Source organism: Dendrobates tinctorius, unplaced genomic scaffold (assembly GCF_039654945.1).
Source record: "Dendrobates tinctorius isolate UK_male_01 unplaced genomic scaffold, ASM3965494v1 ptg000036l, whole genome shotgun sequence".
NCBI lineage: Eukaryota > Metazoa > Chordata > Amphibia > Anura > Dendrobatidae > Dendrobates > Dendrobates tinctorius.
In genome coordinates this window covers 25363720-25389503 of record NW_027361704.1, presented here as the reverse complement: position 1 = coordinate 25389503, position 25784 = coordinate 25363720, and the positions used below count along the sequence as shown (strand labels likewise).

General features: G+C 44.7%; 1 protein-coding gene across 1 annotated transcript in view; it reads left to right on the top strand.

Moving 5' to 3' along the window:
• Positions 1 to 25784, top strand: part of STING1 (stimulator of interferon response cGAMP interactor 1) — a 122910-nt gene that overhangs the window by 43881 nt on the left and 53245 nt on the right. Inside the window, exons 4-5 of the mRNA XM_073573761.1 lie at positions 11714 to 11822; positions 23101 to 23339. Of these exons, the coding sequence (XP_073429862.1) occupies positions 11714 to 11822; positions 23101 to 23339 (348 nt within the window). The remainder of the gene's footprint in view (positions 1 to 11713; positions 11823 to 23100; positions 23340 to 25784) is intronic.

Sequence of the window (25784 nt, the reverse complement as noted above, 5' to 3'; positions counted from 1 at the left end):
CTGTGCTAATATTATGAAACATAAAAAAATAAAATATTTAAGCCGTGTCACAGATAAATTTATGGTAAAAATATCCACAAATGAACAACCACATTTCTCTGGTTGTATGTGTATATAGCAATACATATCTACATAGCTCTGACCCCTAAAAATGACATGCATATAAAGATGGCCAGAAAGGATGAAGCTAAAAGAACTAAAACAGTTTTGTTTTTTTTTTCATTCATTATATTTATTTTAATTCAAATTCACTTATTTTTCAATATGGTTCACTTATTATTTTATCATTCACATTTATAGAATCATCCTCACTCATAATTCGCTCACATTAGAGGCACTTGTGGCATAAAGTGTTCTAAATAATTCCTGTCTTCCTTCTTATATGATCTCTCCCGTTTGGCATTATGTGCTCCGAATCATTGCTGGGTGTGATCACAGCAAACACGCTCCAAACGTGGCTTTTCTTTCTCCTCTTGTATATCCTGGCGGTGTGCGCTTGTAATCATCCCCGGTCAGTGCGTCACCATGGTGACGCGTCCCTGGCGTGGCCCTCCCTCCTCCATGCCCTGACACGTCGGGCTGGGGAATCATGGGATGATCACGTGGGACGCCGAACCGTGTGACGTCATCTTGCTGGTGATGTGAAGCAAGCGCCATTACAGACCGCCCAGGTAATGAGAGATATGACTATAAATAGATCTTCAGACAACGCTTATACACACTTACCCCCTATTGAAGAAGATCACGCGAAACGCGCGTCGGGGAACGGTTGCCACCCACAGGTCAGGTATTCACTTTGAGCTGCTATGCACATTTAACTATTTCAGCTGTGCATTTGCACTTTTTCCACATAGCGACATGTTTTTCCCATGGTAGGAGGCTTTCTGACTTTATGATTCGTCTTCTATGCACTGCCATTTAGGCTATATTATAACTTTATTTCATTGCAGTTTGCACTTAGCACTTAGCACTTTTGTGATGAAGATAGACATACAATTTTCTCACATATTGTTAGCCTTCATCAATTCTGCCATGCATTAGCCAGTCTGGGAAGATTTATCTGGTGGCTTATTATTTGCATATGCTACCTAACAGCTCATTTTTCTATAATTCTCTTATATCATATGATAAATTATGTTTTCTTTGGGGATTTTGTTCAGTATTTATATACCCAAGAGGGGTGCATTGATGTAACTATACATTATATACTGTTAGTAGTGTTTTTCAGATAATTATTCAGTGCACCAAAATGTAAAAATATAAACTACATGTTAGTAACACTTTCCCCTGTACTCTTGTTCATGTGATACCTCTGTTGGTGGTTCCATTGTGCACATTGTATCTATGTATATCTTTTGTGATCCATACAATGAGTATGTATTTTATATGACTTAATAAACGCTGTTTTTAGCTTACTGCATGTTTTTTCACAACGTTATTCAAACTTCCTCTTTTTCTTGGATTGTAGATTCTATACTAGCGCATGGCCGAGCGGCTATGCGGACCTTTTATAGCCGTGCACTTCCAGGACCTTCCTGATGCTCCAGATGGACCAATCGGAACAGGAGAAGGACCTGAGCATATGACTACCAATCCCCAATGGGAGATCGTCTCATGAGCATGCTCAGTGGTCCAAAGGAAAGACAGCCTCTGGAGTCTTTTGCTGCTGGCCAGGCTGCATTGCCATAACTGAACCAGAGGTGGCAGTAGCAACTGAGCCCACAATGCTGGTGTGGGCTGAGCAGACTCCACTGCGGCCGGAGAGGAAAGGGAGACCAAAGATGGCAAGGCTCGTGATTCCTGCTGTGCAGCGCCCGGAACCTGACGCCTAACACTTAGTTCCTGGCCATACATTCTCTTTCTCAAATCGCCTGTTGAACGTATTTCACTGCCACCGATGAAGTTCTTCTTAATTATTTCCTCTCACTCTTTGCTTTTCTTTTCTCCTTCATCCACACACACCCCAGGTGATGATCACGTTAAACATAGGATGCCTTTACTTTTGTATTCCTAAAACTCTCTAACCCTGTAACTAACCCACAGATTCCCAATCCTCCTCCCTATTATGGCCAAACTTACAATTAACCCTGTCCTATCTAACAGAGACAGCAGCCTACATAGAATACATAACAATAGAATACAGTACAAAGAAAAACAATTTTTACATAAAAATGTCAGGGCTTATCAGGGAGACGGAACACCATCCACACAACACTCACACTCCCCATTCTTTAATTATGGTGTTCAGTGACCATCCAAGACCTAAAAAATAGTTGGAGCATACATAAAACACAATAAGGCATTCAGGACTAAAAGTCTTGATCTAGGCATCTTCTGTTAGGGACAGCGGAACGCACTAATGCAGTAGGTGTTACACCGCTGCTAGCTAATGGCAGACGCACAATATGGCGGTATATCGCACACGGGTTGAACATCACCCAGTGTGCACAGAGCGTACTCTGTTATCTCCACAGAGACACTTGGAACATAAATGTAAGTACTGAGCCTGTTGGACTCACAGGTCTCAGAGAACTGCATGCACGGTATATGGTCACAGGAGCTGAACCCAAAGCAGAGGGTCAGAGTCCGTCTAGACCTACCGTGTGTGCAGCGTCGCTACTGTGGACACCCACAGATGCTGCTGGTTGCAGCACGGTGGCTGACTCAGCCGCTATACGACGGTGCCCAGAGGAGGTGCACTGTCGGACACTAGTTAGGTGAAGATATGCACTGTGGCCTGTATCATGCCACTGACTGGCGCTGACTCTAATACTAAGTCCCTATCCACACACGTAATATCAGAGGGAGGGGAGTCTTAATGAGTCATTTGCAGGCACATGCATCCGTCATCATTCACGCAAGTAGAGTCTATACTAGCACATGGCCGAGCGGCCATGCGGGCCTTTTATAGCTGTGCGCTTCCGGGACCTTCCAGATCTCTGAGATGGACCAATCAGATCAGAAGAAGGACCTGAGCACGTGACTCCCGATCTCCACTGGGAGATCGTCTCGTGAGCATGCCCAGTAGCACGGCGAGAGGACTTAGCCTCTGGAGTGGCTTGCTGCAGAGTAGGCTGCGCTACTATTGTTGGTCCAGAGGTGGCAGCAACACCCAGACACAGAGAACTGGTCTGAACAGGGCGTCTGGATCGCTGAGATTGCTGTGCAGGTCCCTGAGAGGTCAGAGGTGAATGGAAGACCGCTGGCAGCATAGCTCTGGATTCCTGCTGTGCAGCTGCAGGAACCCGACGCCTAACATTACCCCTCTCCTAGGGGCCTCGCTACGCTCAAAGGTCCCAATCAGAAGCTACGGCTACTTTCACACTTGTATTTTTTTGTGGTGCGCAGTGCAAACGCGCATAAAAAATGCATCATGCTTTTTTTTGTGGTTTTGAGCGCTTTTTTTTTTTTTTAAATGCATGCTTTTACCATGCGCACGTCAGCGCACCCATAGACTATAATGGGTGGTTGGGTGAAAAAAAACCGCATTGCATGCGCATGCTTTTTTTGGGACAAGTCGGACGCACAAAAAATGCAACAGAGTGCATTTTGTGCGCCTGAGCGCACACTACAAAAAAACGCATGTGCATACAAACGCGTACAAACGCATGTGTAGGCGCACCCATGTAAAGAATAGGAAAAAGAAAGTGTGCATTTTTTTGCGCAAAAAAACGCAAGTGTGAAACCAGCCGGAGCGTGGAAGTTCTCCACTGGCTCCCAGGTCCGGGCCTCTGGACCATGATCCTTCCAGTCCACCAAATAACATTTTTTGCCACGTACAATCCTGCATCCCATAATGGCGTTAGCCTCAAACTCATCCGAAGACAAGTCTAATGTTGTGGAAGAGCCAGGCAGTAGACCACCGAGCTGATTCGCTCGAGAACCTTAAAAGGTCCGATGTATCGCGGCGCAAACTTGGTAGACTCAGCCCGCAGCTTGATATTTCGAGCAGAGAGCCACACCAAGTCGCCAGGGGAAAAGGTTGGAGCGGGCGATGCCCTCATTCTTTCTTTAGAGGTTCGAATAACATCCTGGGTGCAATCCCAAATGTCCCGAGCCTCCACTGCCCAGTCTACCACCCTGGAATCAGTGGAGGACACTGGCATCAGGACAGGGACGCGTGGATGCTGGCCATAATTAAGAAGGAACGGCGTCTGACCAGTGGAATCAGCCACTGCATTATTCAGGGCAAATTCAGCCCATGGTAGTAAGGATGCCCAATCATCCTGCCTGGCAGAGACAAAATGCTGCAGGTACGTGACCAAGGTTTGGTTGGCTCTCTCAACCAACCCGTTCGTCTCGGGGTGATAAGCGGAGGACAGGTTTAGCTCAATGCTGAGTAGGCTGCAGAGCTTCCTCCAAAACCAGGATGTGAATTGGGGACCTCGGTCACTGACAATTTTGTCCGGCATGCCATGCAAACGGAATACATTTTTTATGAACAATGTGGCAAGACCACGAGCGGAAGGTAACCGCGCAAGTGGCACCAGATGCACCATTTTAGAAAAATGGTCGGTGACTACACAGATGACCGTACTGCCACCAGACTTGGGCAGGCCAACCACAAAATCCACGCCAACCATCTCCCAAGGTCTGTCTGCCACCGGCAGAGGATACAATAACCCAGCCGGCCTCTGTCTAGAGGACCTGTTCCGCGCACACGAGACGCATGCCTGTATGTATTCCTTCGTGTCTCGAGCCATGTGCGGCCACCAATAAGACCTTGCCAGGAGTTCTGTGGTCCGCTTATTGCCGAAGTGACCACCCACCCTGGACGCGTGTGCCCATGCGAGAACCTCCGGCCGTAGTTGAGGAGGGACAAAGGTCTTTCCCAGCGGCACTGACTCGAGAGCAACTGGAGCCATGGTCCTAAAAACTCTCAGTAAGGAAAATTAGCCGAGGCTCAGCCTCCTCTTCCTCCACTGAAACCACCGAGCGTGAAAGAGCATCCGCATGGACGTTCTTTTCTCCAGAGAGATAGTGCAAGGTGAAGCGGAAGCGGGAGAAGAAGAGCGACCACCTAGCTTGACGAGAGTTCAAGCTCTGGGCCGTTTGTAAATAGACCAGATTTTTATGGTCCGTATACACCTGGAAGGGAAACCGGCCTCCCTCCAGGAGATGTCTCCACTCGGAAAAGGCCAACTTCATTGCCAAAAGCTCCCTGTCCTCGAGGGAGTAGTTCTTCTCCGCCGGTGAGGAGGTCTTAGAGAAGAAGAAGCAGGGATGCTTCCAACCTTGAGCATCCTTCTGGAAAAGGACTGCTCCTGCACCGACGGAAGAAGCATCTACCTCTAGGATAAAAGGTTTATCCACTTCGGGACAGTGTAAGATGGGAGCACCAGCAAAATGGGATTTTAGAGATGAGAAGGCCTTGGAGACTTGTTCAGACCAAGCCTTAGGATTAGCTCCTTTCTTTGTGAGAGCAACCAGAGGAGCTACCAGTGTGGAGAAGTGGGGGATGAACTGGAGATAATAGTTGACGAACCCCAAAAAGCGCTGCACCGCTTTGAGTGAATGTGGTTCCTGCCTGTCCATTACCACTTGCAGTTTGTCCAGATCCATAGCCAACTCCTGGGCCGAGATGATGTAGCCCAGGAACGGCAAGGACTCCTGCTCAAACTGGCACTTCTCCAGCTTGACGAAAAGTTCACCCGCAGACGGTCGAAGACCTTGCAAACGTCTCTCCGGTGGGAGGTCAAATCTGGTGAAAAGATGAGGATGTCATCCAGATAGACCACCACCGAGGTAGTGAGCATATCGCGGAAGACGTCGTTAACAAAATCCTGGAAGACAGCAGGCACATTACAGAGGCCGAAGGGCATGACCAGATATTCATAATGGCCATCCCTGGTGTTAAATGCTGTCTTCCACTCGTCTCCTTTGCGAATTCGGATCAGGTTGTACGCCCCCCGTAGATCTAATTTTGTAAAGATCCGGGCCCCTCGCAACCTGTCAAATAACTCAGAGATCAACAGAAGAGGGTACTTATTTTTAACCGTTATGACGTTGAGACCTCTGTAATCAATGCAGGGACATAACTCACCGCTATTCTACTGCACGAAGAAGAAACCTGCACCAGCCGGCGACACCGACTTTCTGATAAAACCTCTTGCCAGATTCTCCCGGATATATTGAGACATAGCCTCCATCACGGGGAGTGATAGCGGATACACGCAGCCTCTAGGAGGTTCCGTGCCTGGCAATAGATCTATCGGACAATCGTAAGGACGGTGCGGCGGAAGCGTCTCCGCAGATTATTTAGAGAAGACGTCCGCGTACTGATGGTACGGTTTGGGAAGCGCAGACTCACAGTCCTTGCTCCAACCCAGTATATTCCCCGAAGCCCAATCAATATGAGGGGAATGGCAACGGAGCCAGGGAACTCCGAGAAGCACCTGGTCGATGCCATCAGGCAAAATGAACAAGGACAAAATCTCACGGTGGGATGGTGAGATTGAGAGACCGAGTGGTGCTGTCTGGTGGATCACCTGAGATGGTAAAGGTGCACCATTAACCACCCTGATGGTCAGGGGTTGGGACAGTAACACCAGAGGAATAGCGTGCTTTAGGGCAAAGGTCGAGGACATAAAGTTCCCTTCTGCCCCAGAATCCACCATGACCTCTACCTCCCAGGTGGAAGCCCCGCTATCTAAGGTCCCTCGGAATACTGGTTTGGGAGAAAAGGGTTTCATATTAGTGAGACCACCCATTGCGACCACTGGAGGTGATCGTTTTTTCGACCGAAGAGGACACGTGCTAGCCGAGTGACCAAACTGTCGGCACTGGTAACAACGTGCGGAGCTTTGCACTGGACGTGGCTTGGAGCCGGCGCGAGACACCTCCATAGGTTCAGAAGGTGTAAACTCCTGAGCGGGAAATATTAGCGGCTCGGAGAAGATGGGAGCCAAGCTAACGCTTCATCTGGATTGCGCACGTTCCAGCCGTGCTCCGTAAATCGGAGATCAATGCGGGTGGAGATGGCAATGAATTCCTCCAGACTTTTGGGGACCTCTCTGGTTGCTAGAGCATCTTTGACATGCTCCGCTAACCCTCTCCAAAACACAGGGACGAGTGCCTTATCAGGCCACTCCAATTCGGAAGCCAATGTCCAGAATCGAACGGCATAATGGCTGACTGAGAGAGACCCCTGTGTTAGGGTCAATAATTGGAGAGAGGTGTCGTGCATGATTCGCGGTCCCAAAAAGACCTGCTTCAGAGCCGTGAGGAACTGAGCAGCGCCCTGAACCACGGGGTCATCACGCTTCCACAATGGCGTAGCCCACTCTAACGCCCTGCCTGATAGGAGAGAAACAATAAACCCCACCTTAGCCCGCTCTGTAGGAAATCGCCTGGCCAGTAACTCAAGCTGGATAGAGCACTGACTCACGAAACCCCTGTAGGTGGTGCTGTCACCGGAAAATTTATCGGGCAACGGGAGGCGGATTATTGTCGGCATAGGCGTGGGTGTGGACACGCGTGAGACAGCCTCTGCGACTACCTGAGCAGCGGCCACTGTAGCATTCGCAGCTGAGGTGGAGCTCTCAATAGCCGCCAACCTGCTCTCTAGCTGCCGAATGTACCGCTGTAGCTGCTGCAGGTCCGCCATTACTAGCCAGACCCTGGCACTAGTATAATGTTACCGACGGTGGAACACACTAATAAATAAATAATAATAAGTGCGTTCGCTGCCCGGGGTCCACCGTGCAGTAGGTGTTACACCGCTGCTAGATAATGGTAGACGCACAAGATGGCGGTATATCGCACACGGGTTGAATGTCACCCGGTGTGCACAGAGCGTACTCTGTTATCTCCACAGAGACGCTTGGGATATAAATGCGGCGCCCACAGATGCTGCTAGTTACAGCGCGGCGGCTGACTCAGCCACTATACAACGGTGCCCAGAGGAGGCGCACTGTCGGACGCTAGTTAGGTGAAGATAAACACTGTGGCCTGTATCATGCCACTGACCGGCGCTGACACTAATACTAAGTCCCTATCCACAAACGTAATATCAGAGGGAGGGGAGTTTTAATGAGTCATTCGCAGGCACATGCATCCATCATCACTCACACAGGTAGCAAGTAGAGTCTACACTAGCGCATGGTCGAGTGGCCATGCGGGCCTTTTATAGCCGTGCGCTTCTGGAACCTTCCAGATCTCTGAGATGGACCAATTAGATCAGGAGAAGGACCTGAGCATGTGACTCCCGATCTCCACTGGGAGGTCGTCTCATGAGCATGCCCAGTAGCGCGGCGAGAGGACTTAGCCTCTGGAGTGGCTTGCTGCAGAGCAGGCTGCGCTAATATTGCTGGTCCAGAGGTGGCAGCAACAACCAGACCCAGCGAACTGGTCTGAGCAGGGCATCTGGATTGCTGAGATTGCTGTGCAGGTCCCTGAGAGGTTGGAGGGTAATGGGAGATCGCTGGCAGCATGGCTCTGGATTCCTGCTGTGCAGCTGTAGATACCTGACGCCTAACATCTTCTGTTCCATTGGACGTCCAGCTCTTCTAGGTCAAGGGGCCCAGAAGATCAAGCATGGTCTATAATTTTTTAAAACTTTCACTCAGAATGGTCCTTCTTGATAAGGACCAAAGAAACAGAGTGTCCATAAAAATAACAGTCTCTGTTTTTGATGATATCAGACTCCCATAGATGCACCAGCCCTTGCAGTCCAGCAGAAAAGGGCACAACATGCACAACAAAAAAAAACTAAATAAAAATCAAGCCTACTTGGCTGTTACAGGCCCACCTGGCCACAAGGGTATCTAAAATAGTACCACAGATCATTTAAACTGTAAGCAGGCATTTACATGGCCATGTGGTGTTTACGCTGAACCATCAACAGGAATTTCTTAGCTCCAAACTCAAGACGTCTTTTCCGAGACCTGACTGGTCTCCAACCATTTCAGGGATAGAGGTGTTCTGGAATTCACCCCTCCTTATATGATGGCCCCTTAATTCAAGAGAACTGTAAGTTCTTGTTGTTATTCAGGGTCACTCCACTCCTTAACGTCAAATTAAAAGGGAGATTTCCTTTTCGGCTATTCAACCTGCTGTGGGGTAACCTGAGGCTGAGGCTAATAAACACACAAAATCCACAGCCCCCTGTATCACCATCACATTTTTTGAACTCTGCTCTCTGGTGCTCCTGTCTGGGTAGCCACACTGTTCTCACTTCGGGCCCGACACAACCCTACTCGAGATTGTAGGCAAGTGTCACATCGCTGGTTTTCCAACTCCACCCATTCATTCACTTCTTGGAGCTGTGTTTCCCTCTTTCATACTTTCTGTTCTTCCCGCTCCTTCCTCCATCTCTCCATATCCACTGGGCAAGGGTAATCCACCCCCACGGCTCACCAACCTCATAACCTGTCCTCCTTTATAAACCACACAGCCTCGCCAGGATAGAGACAGTGGAGCCTCTGGGGTAGATATTCCTTCTTCTTGATGTCAATGTGGATGATGTAAACGGCATTCCGCACCATCACTCCCAAATTAACCCAACCCCCCTGACAATGTTAAAGTGCAGGACTATCCCAGAAGAGCACTGCTGTTCAAATTTTATGGTGCACGGTCTTTCTTGTCTTCTCCCAGTTACGCTCTTCTATTGCCTTGTTCCGTACATAACTCCTCTATTTTTTGGAGTCTCCCTCTACCTTCTCTCTTTGCAGGGAGGGGTGCCAGCTGGGAATCTCCCTGTTATGGGGCACCCCAGGGCTAGGGACTAGTTTGCCTTCAGGGTGGCCTGTTCTATGTCCAACTGGGCTAGCAGGTACAGCTCATCACCGAACCACCACCTCCTGGCTTGCAGAAGGCAGGGATCCTCCTCCCATGTGTTATGCCACTCTCATCGCATTCCCCCGTAGCCAGGACTCAGCGCCCAACGTCATCACTTCCGGTATCGCGGCCGATCCGGGCGTCCCGTCGGGTGCGCACGCGGACCTTTCACACCTGATTCTATGGCTGCACGCTCGGCTCCGGTCTTTGTCATGCACGCATGTGCCCACTCCTCTGCCCTGACTGCGGCCACGCCATCTCTGATGTCTCTATGGTCCAGGAGGACCTGACCCAGAAGTCCCAGCACATGTGCACTATATCAGGCTGCCTCTTCCTGTAGGCGGTGCCTGATTATCATTGTGCTTCCTTGCTAGGCCTGCTTGGTCCCTACTTGGCCCCTGCTTGGCCGCTCTCTGTACTCAGGTCCCCTGCCCTGTGCTCTGGCGTGCTTCCTAGCACATACTCTGCTTTTGCCCTGTGCTCTGGCGTGCTCCCCAGCGCACGCTCTGCTTTGCCTTGCATCCAGGCGTGGTTCCCAGCACGCGCTATGCTTTGCCTTGTACCTAGGCGTGCTTCCCTGCACGCGCTCTGTCTTGCTTCGTACCCGGGCTTGCTTCTCTGTGCACGCTATATGCACTCCTGTACCCAGTGTGCCCCCATGTACATGCCCTGCACTATCCTGTACCCTGCGTGCCCCCGTGTACATGTTCTGCACCATCCTGTACCCTGCGTGTCCCCGTGTCCACGCTTTACACACTCCTGTATCCTGCGTGTCCCCGTCTTCTTCTTGCTGACACGGTCTCTTGCGTCCTCTGTGAGCCGGCCACCTGGCCCCAGCAGTCATGGTACTTTTCCCCCTGGGTCTGCCCCTGACCCTCCCTATATAGGGGTGGTCCTCACTAGGTCAGCTCGCCCAGGGTGGGTTGTTATCGTGACCCAGAGGGTCCACTTCAGGAGTCGTCACACATGTCTCAGCTACCTTTTCCTCCTTCATAAGCCTCTCAGATCTTGGCAGCTTTCTCCTCTCTCACGGGCCTCTTGGATCTCGGGTGCCTTCTCCCTCTCATATGCCTCTCTAGTCACGTATGGCTGGATTTCCCCAGACTCACTGTGGTATGGTTTGCCGGTCTTTACCATCCACGCCTGGGCCTCCACTAGGCCTCCAGTCACTCCTAGTCTCTGACCACCAGGAGCGTTGTATTAGTTGTGTTGAACTATGTGCAATTTACTTGTTTGACTGATTTTTTGCTAACAGCAGAAAGTTTGCAAATTTTACTAAATTTGCAATCAGGGTTGAATAATTTTGATTGAAACCTTGCATAATGTCTAGATCTATTTTCCTCAACATCTCCAATCAATCAATATCATTGATTGACTACAACTAACGGTCAATCCATGTTGTAAGATTTCACTGTTATAATAATGCTTGTAAAGTAACTGCTTAGGCCACTTTTCAGGAGAATGTAATGTCAACATTTTTATTGCTCTAAGAATTCTTTGGGGATCAACATGTAGTTCGGTATAACAACATGAACTCAGGGTACTGCGCCCAAAATATGGACTCTACAATCCACCTATATTATGGTTATCATACCTAAAAACAGCATTTTTATTTATCTATCATTGGTGACATTATATCAGATTTGAGTAGCTTTTTCAGTTAGTCATCTTAATCACATGTACTAATCCCAAAAAAGACTTCAGCTCTGAACAGGAAGGGCACTGTGCATGGTTCTGCCCATCGCTTATTTCCAATAGTTCCCTCAGCATAATGATTCAGTGCAGCCAGATGAAAAATTACTAAAGTTGCAAATAATGCTTTGGCGTATTCTATGTTTATATGTAAGGTATATAGAATGCCATAGAAATTTGTTAAAATTGTCAGCAAGGCATATATCATTTGGGCTTTAACAGCAGTACATGTCTTTTTCTGTAGAACCCAACACAGGCTGTGATATCTGAAATAACTGAAAAGAAGAAGTTGAATGTGGCTCAAGGCCTTGCATGGTCCTATTACATTGGATATTTAAAGTTTGTCTTGCCAGGTAGGAAACCTTACATTACATGCTGTGATGGGGAATCTGGTATACAGTACAATAAATATTACCATAATCTAACCTTACCTGGTCTCATGAAACACCTAGGCTTTAGGTCTGATACAGTTCAGTGGGTATAGTCCCCCATATACATTAGACTAATGTTGGCTGCACCTGTTAATATCAACGTGTTCAGCCAATTGTCTAATGTGTATGGTGGCGATGGCAAACTGATGATCTGGAGTGATGTAGATCTCACATTTCCGATTTCAAACTGCCGATCACATTGTTCTTTCTGAGAAAAACCTCCTGTCAGTCGGTGGCTTTCTCATAGGAAACACAAGAGCGCTTGGTCGAGTGAGCGCTCATGTATATTGTAATGTCGGCTGAGATGGCTGTTGGTAAAACCATCAGCAAAGCATCGTTGGCAGCTGACAGCCATCTAACATGTATGACAAGCCTTATTTTATGAGCTTTGTGATCCCTTTTGGAAATTATACTATTATTCCTACCTTTTTTTCATTTTTACTAATTACCACTCTTTGATATGCCTCTACAGGACACAGTATTCATGTTACATTTAGGAAAATTTGGTGACAACCTCTATACATATACATACATGATGAGACTAATAAATATACGATCGCCAATATTGCTGCAAGTGTTAAAAACGTAAAATATACTTAGTTGAAATTTGTTGATCAAAGAACACAAAAGTCATCCATCCACGTCAAGGTGACCTTTTAATATGGATGGTCCCTAGCCATTAAGCATCTTAGTCATACTGTAGTGTGCTGATGCATTGTGTGTATATGTTGGCATATAGGCCACATAGCGTATTTGTGCACCAGTACTTTATTTTAATACTAAAGGTGTGAGGGTATTTTTTTGTGTAGTAGTAACCTCTGTACATAGAGGCTACCATTTCTACAGTTAACATTGTTGCCCTGTTGCTAAAACTGTGCCAAATTTTCTGAAATAATCCTGGTATATTCAGATATTTGCTGGGCCAAAAAAGGGTGTGAGGTTAACAAAAACCCTGTCCAAACATGATATTAGTTATTTTGGTCCCCAGCTAGCCCCACAGAAAAAGTAACTTAGAAATGAAATAGTATTCAGAAAATAATTGAATGCTAGGAGTCAGTTTTTGTCATACGTAAAATAGTAAAAGAAACTGTTCACTGATGTTTTATTTAATCTTTCTTAACAAAAAGTAAACCTCAAGATGATTTTTCATTTACATATTTGCTTAGCTTGTATTCTAACTGTTCACACAAAACTGAATGTGAGTTAAAGGGAATCTGTCACCTATTTTTTGGCCTATAAGATGCGGCTACCGCCATCAGGGGCTTATCTACAGCATTCTGTAATGCTGTAGATAAGCCCCCGATGTAACCTGAAAGATAAGAAAAACGATTTATATTATACTCACCGGGGGGCGGTCCTGTCCAGGTCCGATGGGTGTCGGGGTCCGGCACCTCCCATCTTCTAGCGCTGACATCCTCTTTTTTACTTCCCGTCATGGCTCCGGCGCAGGTGTACTGCTCTGCCCTGTTGAGGGCAGAGCAGAGTACTGCAGTGCGCAGGCGCCAGATCTCTCTGACCTTTCCCGGCACCTGCGCACTGCAGTACTCTGCTCTGCCCTCAACAGGGCAGAAAAAGTACGCCTGCGCCGGAGCCGCGACGGGAAGCAAAGAAGAGGACGTCATCGCTAGAAGATGGGAGACGCCGGACCGCGACACCCATCGCACCCGGACCCGTCCGCCCCCACGGTGAGTATAATATACCTAGTTTTTCTTCTCTTTCAGGTTACATCGAGAGCTTAGCTACAGCATTACAGAATGCTGTAGCTACGCCCCTGATGGCAGTGGCGCATCTTATATGCGAAAAAATAGGTGACAGATTTCCGTTAACGCACTGAACGCACTAAAAGTAGGACCTGAAATATTTATTGATACATACTAGAATACACAATGATCATAATTTTTAATTAATTTTTTTTGCAAACAATATTTGTCTAACCATTGTAATATTAGTATAATCATTACATTCTGACATCAGGAGAACCCAATGATCACACAGCCCTATATACTACTTATCTCATTTCTTGAAGCAGATTACAGTACTGGATGGCTCTTCTCCTGTCCTTCTGCAGCAGCATCCATTATATATTACTACATAACTGTTGCTTTAGAAGATCATATACAAATGTCAGATTCTGCAAATCTCTCTGAAAACAATGACAGTTTTTTATGTTAGCCAATCAATGGTAGAGTGGAAATGCCACTTTAGCTTTTGAATACACTGAGGTGTGTATTAAAAGCAAATATATACTTAATCATAAAATATTAATAAGATTAGAAGCAGCCTTATAACACCAGTTACCGAGGTCCTATTCTTTATACACTATCCTATATCTTGTGCACATGGTCAGTTGGATCCACAAACCTACAATCATATTGCATATGTTGAGATAGATGTATTCTATACATGCAGTAGGCAATTATTTCACCATCTTTAAAAAATCATGAATAAAATGAAGTACACCCTCTGAATTCTATGGTTTTATGCATCAGGGCATAATAAAAAAAAATGTGATCCTTAGAAGGTCTTATAATTAACTATACCCTCAGATGAATAACATCATATAACATATCTACTTCTCGGCATCTCCCCTCTGCAAATTTCTTCATTGGCTCACAATTTCCCAACGGATACAGTTTAAACTACTAACACTGACCTACATGACCATCCATAATCTGTTGGTGGGACATGCCAAACAAGTGGATAGAACATTGCACTGAGCCTCTTGCCCACATTAAGGCTGTGTGCACACGCTGCGGAATCTGCTGCAGATTGATCCGCGCGGATTTTCAAAATCCGCAGATTAATCCGCAGGTCAAAAGACCTGCGGTTTATCTGCGGATTATCCTGTGGTTTTGCCCTGCAGTTTTACCATCTCCACAATGGAGGAGATGGTAAACCGCTGCGGAATCCGCAGAAAGAATTGATATGTCAATTCTTTCTGTGGTTTAGAAACCGCAGAAAATCCCCGCGGAAAATTCCGCAGCATCTGCACAGCGGTTTCCATTTCCCATAGGGAATAATGGTACTGGCCAAATCTGCTGCGGAACCGCAGCAGAATTCACAGCGTGTGCACACACCCTAAGGGTGAACTGAATACCCTACGCAGCATATTTGATTAAAATCCAGTTTCTGCAGAATGGAGGCAATGACTAGAACACATAGGATGCAATTATTTAGGTTTACATACAACCATACAAAGCTGTGTACTAGTTATCCTGTCAGTTTGGGGTGACAGACTCCCTTTAAGTTCAAGGTTTCTGAGAATTCATTTACGCACAATTCTCTTAGGCTGGGTTCACACGTAGCGGAATTCCCGCAGAAGTTACAGCGAGAATTCCGGAATTCTATTCCGCGGGAAAATCGCATTTTAAATTCCCGTGATTTTCCCATGGAAAAACTAGCGTTTTGCAATCATAATTAGCGATCTGTAGCATCGCTTGGAGAACTGATTGACAGGTTGGTCACACTCGTCAAACACAGTGTTTGACGAGTGTGACCAACTTTTTACTATTGAGGCTGCCTATGCAGCATCAGTAGTAAAAAGATCTAATGTTAAAAAAATGTAAAAAATCGGGTTATATTCATCTTCCGACGTCCCGCGCAGCGTCCCCAGGCCTCCGCGATTCTGCCGGCAGGTCCCGTTCCCAGTGATGCATTGCAGCAATGACCTTCGATGACGTCGCGGTCTCGCGAGACCGCTACAGCATCGCGAGACGCGACGTCAGCAAAGGTCATTGCAATGCATCACTGGGAACGGGAGCTGCCGCGTGTATCGCTGAAGCCTGGGGACGCTGGGCGGGACGTCAGAAGGTGAATATAACCCGATTTTTTTTATTTTAATTCTATTTTTTACAGGGATATGGTACCCAGAGCCCGGAGGACAGTCTCCTCTCCTCCGGACCGTGGGTACCATCCACAAATATTCAGCTTACTTTTTGCATGGTGGGCACAGCCACATGCGGAAAGTAAGCAGAACAATGCATTCCTATGTGGGCTGCATCTCCGCGATTCCGCAAATTAATGAGCATGCTGCATATTTTGCCGCGATGCGATTTCGCCGCTGGAAAATCCGCAGCATTAGCACAGCATTGCGGAATCCCATAGGATTGAATGGGATGCTGTTTTTTTGCGTTTTCGCGGCAAAATCTTGCGGTAAAAACCATCACGAATATGAGAAAAAACCTGAACGTGTGAACGCAGCCTTAAGGTCCAACCACAGCATTTCAGTTGGGTTGAGATCTGGATGTTGACTGGGCCATTGCAGCTCATTTTCTTTTTTTTAGATTTGCTGGTGTGCTTAGGGTCATTGTCCTATGCATGACTGCGTATCAGTCAAGTTTTAGTTTTAGATATACAGTATATTCAGACTAATACCACCACTTAAATGTAATAGAAAAAAAATAATATATAAGAGTAATATCATGATTAGACAGAAAAATCTGTATTACAGAAATCACACAGTGTTAAGAAAGACAGTACACAAAAAGTCCCATAAAAACCCCTTAAAACAGTAAGGGCAGTGTGGTTCATAAATAAAGCAGCAGGCATGTGTGGATATGTTACATAGTATTACATCAATTGTATATCACCATCCAACACATAACCTTATTGAAAATATTACAAGGCAATGGAATTAGTAGAAAAAGCCTTAAGGATATGCTGCTAGGTATCAATTGTCTGCAATAGGACAGTGACCTAACATTATAAAGCAGCAGGAAAATGCCAGATTAAATACAGCTCAGATAATACAGTCCATATGCCATTATAGTAGGTTAAACCACACTGCCAAGCACCCCAACGCGTGTTTCGTGTGTAGCTACATCAGGGGGCCGTTACTATTTTAAGGGTTTTTAATGGGGCTTTTTCTGTAGTGTCTTTCTTTCACTGTGTGATTTTTGTAGTACAGATTTTTCTGCCTAATCATGATATTACTCTTATATATTATTTTATCTATTATATTTAAGTGGTGGTTTTAGTCTGAATATAACTCCTATGGTGGTTACCCCCACACATTATTACTGAATTTTGTTATAGTATGGGTCTAAAAATCCTTTTAAATGTATTAATTTTAGTTTTTGATAGATGGCTTCACATTTGACATCAGAATACTTTGGTGTACAGAGGAGTTCAGGATCATCTAAATGACTACAAGATGCATATGTATATAAATATATATATATATATACCGTATATGTATATCTTTCCACCACTGTGCATGACAATTGGTATGAGATCTTATATTTGGTTGTGCTGTGTTTGTTTTTTCCCTAACGTGGCATAGGGCATACAAATAAACATTATCATTTTGATCTGCGCTGCTGGGAAGATTGTCAACTGTCCTGAATTTTTTTCACTTGTGCATAATTTTTCTTGCAGTAGAATGATGGACTTCAAAATCTTTGTGAATGGCATTCTAACTCTTCGCAGATTTATGGGCAGCAACAATTGCTTCTCTAAGGTCATTCCTAATGTTTTTCCTCTTTCAGGCAAGCCTGAATACTCCAGACCAGCAAACTGACCAAACTTCTGCTTTTTAGGAAGGTGGTCACACTTGCTGATAAACAATCAATCAAGTGCATTTGATTAGCAAATCCTGGCAGTGTTTTAATTTCTTAATTCTTATGGAAGCAGCAGGAGTGTACCTTGTTTTATGCACTCTGCGTATGTATTTTGGCCTAGGTTTTTGTTAAATAAATAATGATACTGTCTAATTCCGTAATCCCAAACTCCAGTCCTCACGGCCCCCCAATAGTTCACTTTTCCTGGATTTAATTATTGCACAGGTGATTGAATTATTGTAAAGAAATTGGACATTGGCACTGGTTCTTTCATTTTTATAATACTGAAGAAATCTTGAACACATGAAGTGTTGGAGACCATGAGGAATCGAGTTTGAGAAACACTGACTTAATCTTCCATGTGTTGAAGTTCATCTCAGATTTACCTTTAAACCCTTTCCAACCTTAGACGTATAGGTACGTCTAAGGTTGGCTCCCGTTTGCTGCGGGCTACGGCAATGAACCCGCAACTTTTTCGACACATGTCAACTGATTTCATTAGCTGATATATGCCCTTAAAATCCGTGGGTGGAATCGCAATCCACCTGTGGCTATTAACATTTTAAATGCCGCTGTCAATTTCTGAATTACGTTTTTTGGTCGCGGCAACGTTGCATTAAAATGCAATAACAAGCGATCAAAAGATCCTATCTACACAAAAATGGTATCAATAACAACATCAGCTCGGCACACAAAAACAAGCCCTCACCCAGCTCCAGATCACCAAAAATGGAGACGCTATGGGTCTCGGAAAATGGCAACTTTTTTTTTAGAAACTTTGGATATTTTTTTCACCACTTCAATAAAAAAGAACCTAGACATGTTTGGTATCTACAAACTTGTAATGACCTGGAGAATCATAATGGCAGGTCAGATTTAGCATTTAGTGAACACGATAAAAAAAAAACAATTGTGGAATTGCACTTTTTTTGCAATTTCAGCGCACTTTGAATTTTCTTTTACATTTTCCTCTACACTATATGGCAAAAAACAATTGAGTTGTTCAAAAGTACAACTTGTCCCGCAAAAAACAAGCCCGCACATGGCCATATTGACAGAAAAATAAAAAGTTATGGCTATAATAATAATAATAAATTTTATTTCTATAGCGCCGACATATTCCGCCGCACTTTACATTTCAGAGAGGAAATGTATAGACAATAGACATTACAGCATAACAATAATCACATAGATTATAACAAATACCAAGAGGAATGAGGGCCCTGCTCGCAAGCTTACAATCTATGAGGAAAAAAGGGGAGACACGAAAGGTGGGTGTTAACAGTTGCCCTGATTGTATGGACCAGCCATAATGTTATGTGTGTAACAGTACAGACACAGAGGGCTAATGGATGCATAAAGCATGTGGGAACATGATGCAGGGAACTTGGTTATGGTAAAACTTTTCGCTGTGCCACACAGGGATAGATTAGGTTAATGTGTTGAGGCGATAGGCCAGTCTGAATAAATGCATTTTCAGGGCACACTTAAAATTGTGGGGATTGGGGACTAATCGTATTGACCTGGGAAGTGCATTCCAAAGAATTGGCTCAGCACGTGTAAAGTCTTGGAGACGGGAGTGGGAGGTTCTGATTATTGAAGATGCTAACCTCAGGTCATCAGCAGAACGGAGGGCGCGGGTAGGGTGGTATACTGAAACAAGGGAGCAGATATAGGGTGGTGCTGAGCCATGGAGGGCTTTGTGGGTGAGGGAAATAAGTTTATACTGAATTCTGGAGTGGATGGGTAGCCAGTGTAATGACTGGCACAAGGTAGAGGCATCAGTGTAACGATTAGTGAGGAATATGATCCTGGCTGCAGCATTCAAGACAGATTGGAGAGGGGAGAGTTTGGTAAGAGGGAGACCGATTAGAAGAGAGTTGCAATTGGTGATACGAGAATGAATAAGAGAAACAGTAAGAGTTTTTGCAGAGTTAATAGTAAGAAAAGGTCAGATTCTAGATATGTTTTTGAGGTGCAGATGACATGATCAAGCCAGTGATCGAATGTGGGGGGCAAAGGAAAGCTCAGAGTCAAGTATGACCCCAAGACAGCGGGCATGTTGCTGGGGAGTAATAGTGGAACCACACACAGAAATGGCAATGTCGGGTATAGGTACATTGGTAGAGGGAGGAAGCACAAGGAGTTCAGTCTTTGACAGGTTCAGTTTCAGATATAGTGAGGACATGATGTTAGACACAGCATTTAGACAATCGCCGGTGTTTTCTAGAAAGGCTGGCGTGATGTCAGGAGAAGAAGCGTATAATTGGGTGTCATCAGCATAGGGATGGTACTGGAAACTAAATCTACTGATTGTTTGACCAATAGGGGCAGTGTACAAGGAGAAGAGGAGGGGGCCTAGAACCGATCCTTGAGGAACCCCAACAGTAAGGGGAAGGTGAGAGGAGGAGGAACTGGCAAAAGATACAGTAAAGGAGCGGTCAGAGAGATAGGAGGAGAACCAGGAGAGAACGGTGTCCTTGAGGCCAATGGAACAGAGCATAGTGAGGAGGAGCTGATGATCCACAGTGTTGAATGCTGCAGAGAGATCCAAGAGAATTAGCATGGAGTAATGACCATTTGATTTAGCTGTTAGTAGATCATTAGAGACTTTAGTGAGGGCAGTTTCAGTAGAGTGTAAAGAGCGGAAACCAGATTGGAGAGGGTCGAGAAGAGAGTTATCAAAGAGATAGCAGATAAGACTGGAGTGGACCAGGCGTTCCAGGAGTTTAGAGATGAAGGGAAGATTAGAGACAGGTCTATAGTTAGCGGCACAGTTTTGGTCGAGGGATGGTTTTTTAAGTAGTGGATGTATGATGGCATGCTTAAATGAGGAGGGAAAGATACCAGAAGAGAGAGAGAGAGGTTAAATATTTTAGTTAGGTGAGGGGTGACAGCAGGGGAAAGGGACTGGAGGAGATGTGACGGAAATGGGTCACTGGTGCAAGTGGTTGGGCGAGAAGATGCAAGGAGCCTGCTTACTTCTTTTTCTGTGACTGGTTCAAAATCAGAGAGTGAGCTAGATGCAGTTGGGGAGGGAGGACAGTGCATGGTATGAGGTGATTGGGAGATAATTTCCTGTCGAATCTAGTCAATTTTTTCTTTGAAGTAATTGGCCAGATCGTCAGCTCGGAGCTCCGTGGTTGGGGCCTGTACTCTTGGGTTGAGTAGAGAATGAAAAGTGTCAAAGAGACGTTTCGGGTTATTCAATGAAAGTCAGTGATAAGCGGTCATAGAGGAGCGCTTAGGAAGCAACCCAGGGGCAGACAAAAATGTCAGGTCTCCACCGCAGCTCCAGCCGAAAACCTCCAATGGAGGATAGGAGCAATGAGAAACTTCCACCTGATGAAGACGGATTCTCCGTCGAAACGCGTTGTGGTTTAACCCCATCTCTTGTCTGAGTCTCTTTCCTGCGCTCCTAAGACCGTTTCCATTTTCTCATTGTTTTGGGTTATTCGACAGTGAGGTGATGAGGGTGTTGAAATAGGTTTGTTTGGAGAGGTGAAGGGCAGTGTTGTATGTTCTAAGCATAAACTTATAATGGATGAAATCTTCATGTAGATTGGATTTTCTCCACAGGCGTTCAGCGCACCTGGAACACCGCTGCAGGAAACGTGTTTGCAGGGTGTGCCAGGATTGTCGCCATCTGTGTTGTGGTGTTCTATTTATAGGGGGTGCAAATTCATCCAGGGCACTTTGAAGTGTTTCATTGTAATGCTTCAATGCAGTATCAGGACATGAGAGGGAGGAGATAGGGGCCAATGAAGACTGCAAGTTTTTCATAAGTTTCTGAGTGTTAATGGCCTGTATGTTTCTATAAGTATGGACAGTGGGGGTGACCTGAGCAGCCTGGCAGTTCTTGATAGAGAATGAAAGAAGATTGTGGTCAGAGAGCGGGAGAGGGGAGTTTGCAAAATCATCCACTGCACAAAGCCGAGAGAAGGCCAAGTCGAGGGAGTTTCCGTCTTCATGCGTTGGAGAATTAGTAAGCTGCGAAAGGCCAAACGAGGAGGATAGAGATAAAAAGTGAGTAGCAGATGGGGAGAGGGGAAGAGCAATGGGGATGTTGAAATCTCCCATGATGAGGGTAGGGATGTCACAGGAGAGAAAATGTGGAAGCCAAGAGGTAAAATGATCCAGGAACTGATGGGAGGGGCCGGGAGGACCATATACCACCGCCACTCGCATGGAGAAGGGGGTGTAGAGTCTGACGGCATGGACCTCAAAAGAAGGGAAGACTAGTGAGAGTAGTTGAGGGATAACCTGAAAGGTACATTTTGGTGATAGGAGCAGACCAACGCCTCCACCTGCTCTATTGTCTGATCTTGGGGTATGAGAGAAGTGTAGTCCCCCGTGTGAAAGAGCAGCAGCAGCGGTAGTGTCTGAATGCTGGATCCAGGTTTCAGTAAGAGCCAGGAGGTTAAGAGAATTAGAAAGGAAAAAGTCATGAGTGAAGGAGAGTTTGTTACACACTGAGCGAGAATTTCAAAGTGCACAATTAAGAGAGACAGATGGCATGCAGGGAATATTAATAAGATTAGTGGGGTTTCTGAGTGTAGCAGTTGGGGGGTTTGACTTGCTATAACATGGGGGACCAGGGTTGGGAGCAATGTCTCCTGCGACTAGGAGAAGGAGGATAGAAAGAGTGAGCAGATGGTTAAGTGATTTGTGAGAGCGTCTCTTATGTTGAATGGTGGGACTGACTGGATCTGTGCAATTTAACAATGTGAAAAGAGTGTGAGTGCTATACATAGGAGAGGAAAGGAGCGAGGGGCTGATATGGATGGAGTGTAGAGAGTTAATGCCAGGGCAGTGGATGTGTGTGAATGCAGGGGCCAGGATATAAATTACACAAATGCATATGGTATATATTTGTTGTACTCCAAATGTACAGGGTGTAGATATATATCAAGGTCTTACCTGTCTCCTGCCCTGTCTAACTGCCATGTTATAACTGCCAGTACTTTGATACATGTACTTCGATTACATGTGCATAAATGCTACCCCAAGCTATGTCTGAATATATAGGAGGCTAATGCTTAGTTTTTTTTTGTGCTCTCTCTCTTCTCGTTAATCAATCAAACTAAATTGAGACAGCAGGAGCCAATAAAATGTTTTGGTCAGATAAACAGATGTTCAGCACTACATGGATCATAAAGCACTTTGAAAAGTTTCTTGACCTCACAACATAAGGGGACAAGCAGAGTAAGTTGAAATAACTATATACCAGATATAAGCTTGCATAGTTGAAAACACATATATAGCATTCAGGATTAACTGCTTGCTGACATTGAATGGAGTGGAGAAACACAGGAGTTGATACAGAGCAGAGATTGAAAGAGCTGGCTATGGGAAGAAGGGGAGAAAAAATGGAAACTCAAAACAGAAATCCCCCCCAAAACAACTGAAAAACCCAAACAACATTTTAAGACCTACTAAGAACTATTTTTTTTCTGTCTTAAGTAATTAATTGCTCATGACTGTATTTGGTTGTTGGCAAATAATAGTCAATATATCAGTTATAACAGAAAATGATTATCGAGTATCAGCTACTGTATGGGAATCTATGGATAATATATAATTCATCTCCGCTTCCAATGGCTTTTAATATTTCATCTGATTATTGCACATTTGTTTTATAGATTTAAAACATTTTGTAAAAAAATTCAATGAAGAAAACAACAATTTATTGAGGTTTCCAGAAACTTTGAAGCTGTATATCTTAATGCCTTTAAGCTGCAAAATATATAATGACTTGCATGAGGAAGATGAAAACATAACATTTATGAAAGAGATTCCTCCATTCCATTTGGACCGAGCTGGCATCAGAGGAAGAGTATATAAAAACAATGTGTATCGCATACTGGATGATGAGCACAGGGTATGTTACATTTTCATTATTCGGTGCAACTGTAGGAACGCTTTCTGAGGGGTAAACACAGGCATAATTACATAGTGGGGCACTGGTAACATAGCTTCAGGGTATGGAGAAAACATAGAAAGAACAATTTGCATATTTAAAAGGTTATTCTCAACTCTCATGTTAAGCAGCATATAACAACACAGCCTTTCACCTCCTTGTTTCCAGGCGTGGCAGGCATTCCTCCTTGACCGACAGGTCTGGTTCAGTAGCTCCATCATACTGCAGATTTTATGATACTGTAACACATTAACAATCTGCTCGTTCAAAAGTCCACACTGTTATTACTCTTTTCATATATAATTTATATATATATATATATATATATATATATATATATATATATACACTGAACAAACATACAGATGCAAGACTTTTGTTTTTGCTCCAATTTTTCATGAGCTGATCTCAAAGATCTAAGACTTTTTCTATGTATACAAAAGGCCTTTTTCTCTCAAATATTGTTAACAATTTGTGTAAATCTGTGTTAGTGACCACTTCTCCTTTGCTGAGATAATCCATCCACCTGACAGGTGTGATATATCCAGATGCTGATTAGTCAGCATGATTATTGCACAGGTGGGCCTGAGGCTGGCCACAATGAAAGACCACTCTAAAATGTGCTGTTTTACAGTATTGGAGGTCCATGGGGCTCAGAAAACCAGTCAGTATGTAGTGTGACCACCATTTGCCTCATGCACTGCAACACATCTCCTTTGCATAGAGGTGATCAAGTTGTTGCTTGTGGCCTGTGGAATGTTACTCTGCTCCTCTTCAATGGCTGTGCGAAGTTGTTGGATATTGGCAGGAACATGAACAAGCTGTCGTATATGCAGATCCAGAGCATCCCAAACATGCTCAATGAGTGACATGTCTGGTGAGTATGCTGGCCATGCAAGAACTGGGATGTTTTCAGCCTTCAAGAATTGTGTACAGATTCTTGGATTCTCACCCACTGTGCATGTTTGGGATGCTCTTGATCGGCATATACTACAGCGTATTAGAGTTCCTGCCATTATCCAGCAACTTGGCTCAGACATTGAAGAAGAGTGGACCAGCATTCCACAGGCCACAATCAACTCTATGAGAAGGAGATGAGCAGCAATGCATGAGACAAATGGTGGTCACACCAGATACTGACTGATTTTCTCAGCCTCCCAGACCATACCAGTACAGTAAAATTGCACATGTTAGAGTGGCCTTTTATCGTAGCCATTTCAGCAAAGGAGAAGCACTTACACAGATTTAAAAAAAAATATGAACAGTAAAAGGCCTTTTGTGTACCTAAAAAAAAGTCTTAGATCTTTGAGCTCAGGTCATGTAAAATGGGAGCAAAAACATAAGTTTTGCTTTTACATATGCATTGGGGAAGGTAAGTATTTGATACACTGCCAATTCTGCAAGTTTTCCCACCTACAAAGAATGGAAAGATCAGTAATTTTTATCTAGATACACTTCAACTGTGATAGACAGAATCTAAAAAAACCCCAGAAAATCACATTGCATGATTTTTAAATAATTAAATTGCTTTTTATTGCATGAAATAAGTGTAGGGAAGTGGATTGACCCATGGACCTGACTGAAGAAGAAAAGTGAATGTAAAGATGTGCAGTAAATATACTTGACGTGAATTTGTATATACAGTACAGACCAAAAGTTTGGACACAACTTCTGATTCAAAGAGTTTTCTTTATTTTCATGACTATGAAAATTGTAGATTCACTCTGAAGGCATCAAAACTATGAATTAACGCATGCAGAATTATATAATTAAAACAAAAGTGTGAAACAACTGAAAATGTCTTATATTCTAGGTTCTTCAAAGTAGCCACCTTTTGCTTTGATTACTGCTTTGCACACTCTTGGCATTCTCTTGATGAGCTTCAAGAGGTAGTCACCAGAAATAGTTTTCACTTCACAGGTGTGCCCTGTCAGGTTTAATAAGTGGGATTTCTTGCCTTATAAATGGGGTTGGGACCATCAGTTGTGTTGTGCAGAAGTCTGGTGGATACACAGCTGAGAGTCCTACTGAATAGACTGTTAGAATTTGTATTATGGCAAGAAAAAAGCAGCTAAGTAAAGAAAAACAAGTGGCCATCATTACTTTAAGAAATGAAGGTCAGTCAGTCTGAAAAATTGAGAAAACTTTGAAAAGTGTCCCCAAGTGCAGTGGCAAAAACCATCAAGCGCTACAAAGAAACTGGCTCACATGAGGACCGCTCCAGGAAAGGAAGACCAAGAGTCACCTCTGCTGCGGAGGATACGTTCATCCGAGTCACCAGCCTCAGAAATCGCAGGTTAGCAGCAGCTCAGATTAGAAACCAGGTCAATGCCACACAGAGTTCTAGCAGCAGACACATCTCTACACCTGTGAAGAGGAGACTTTGTGCAGCAGGCCTTCATGGTA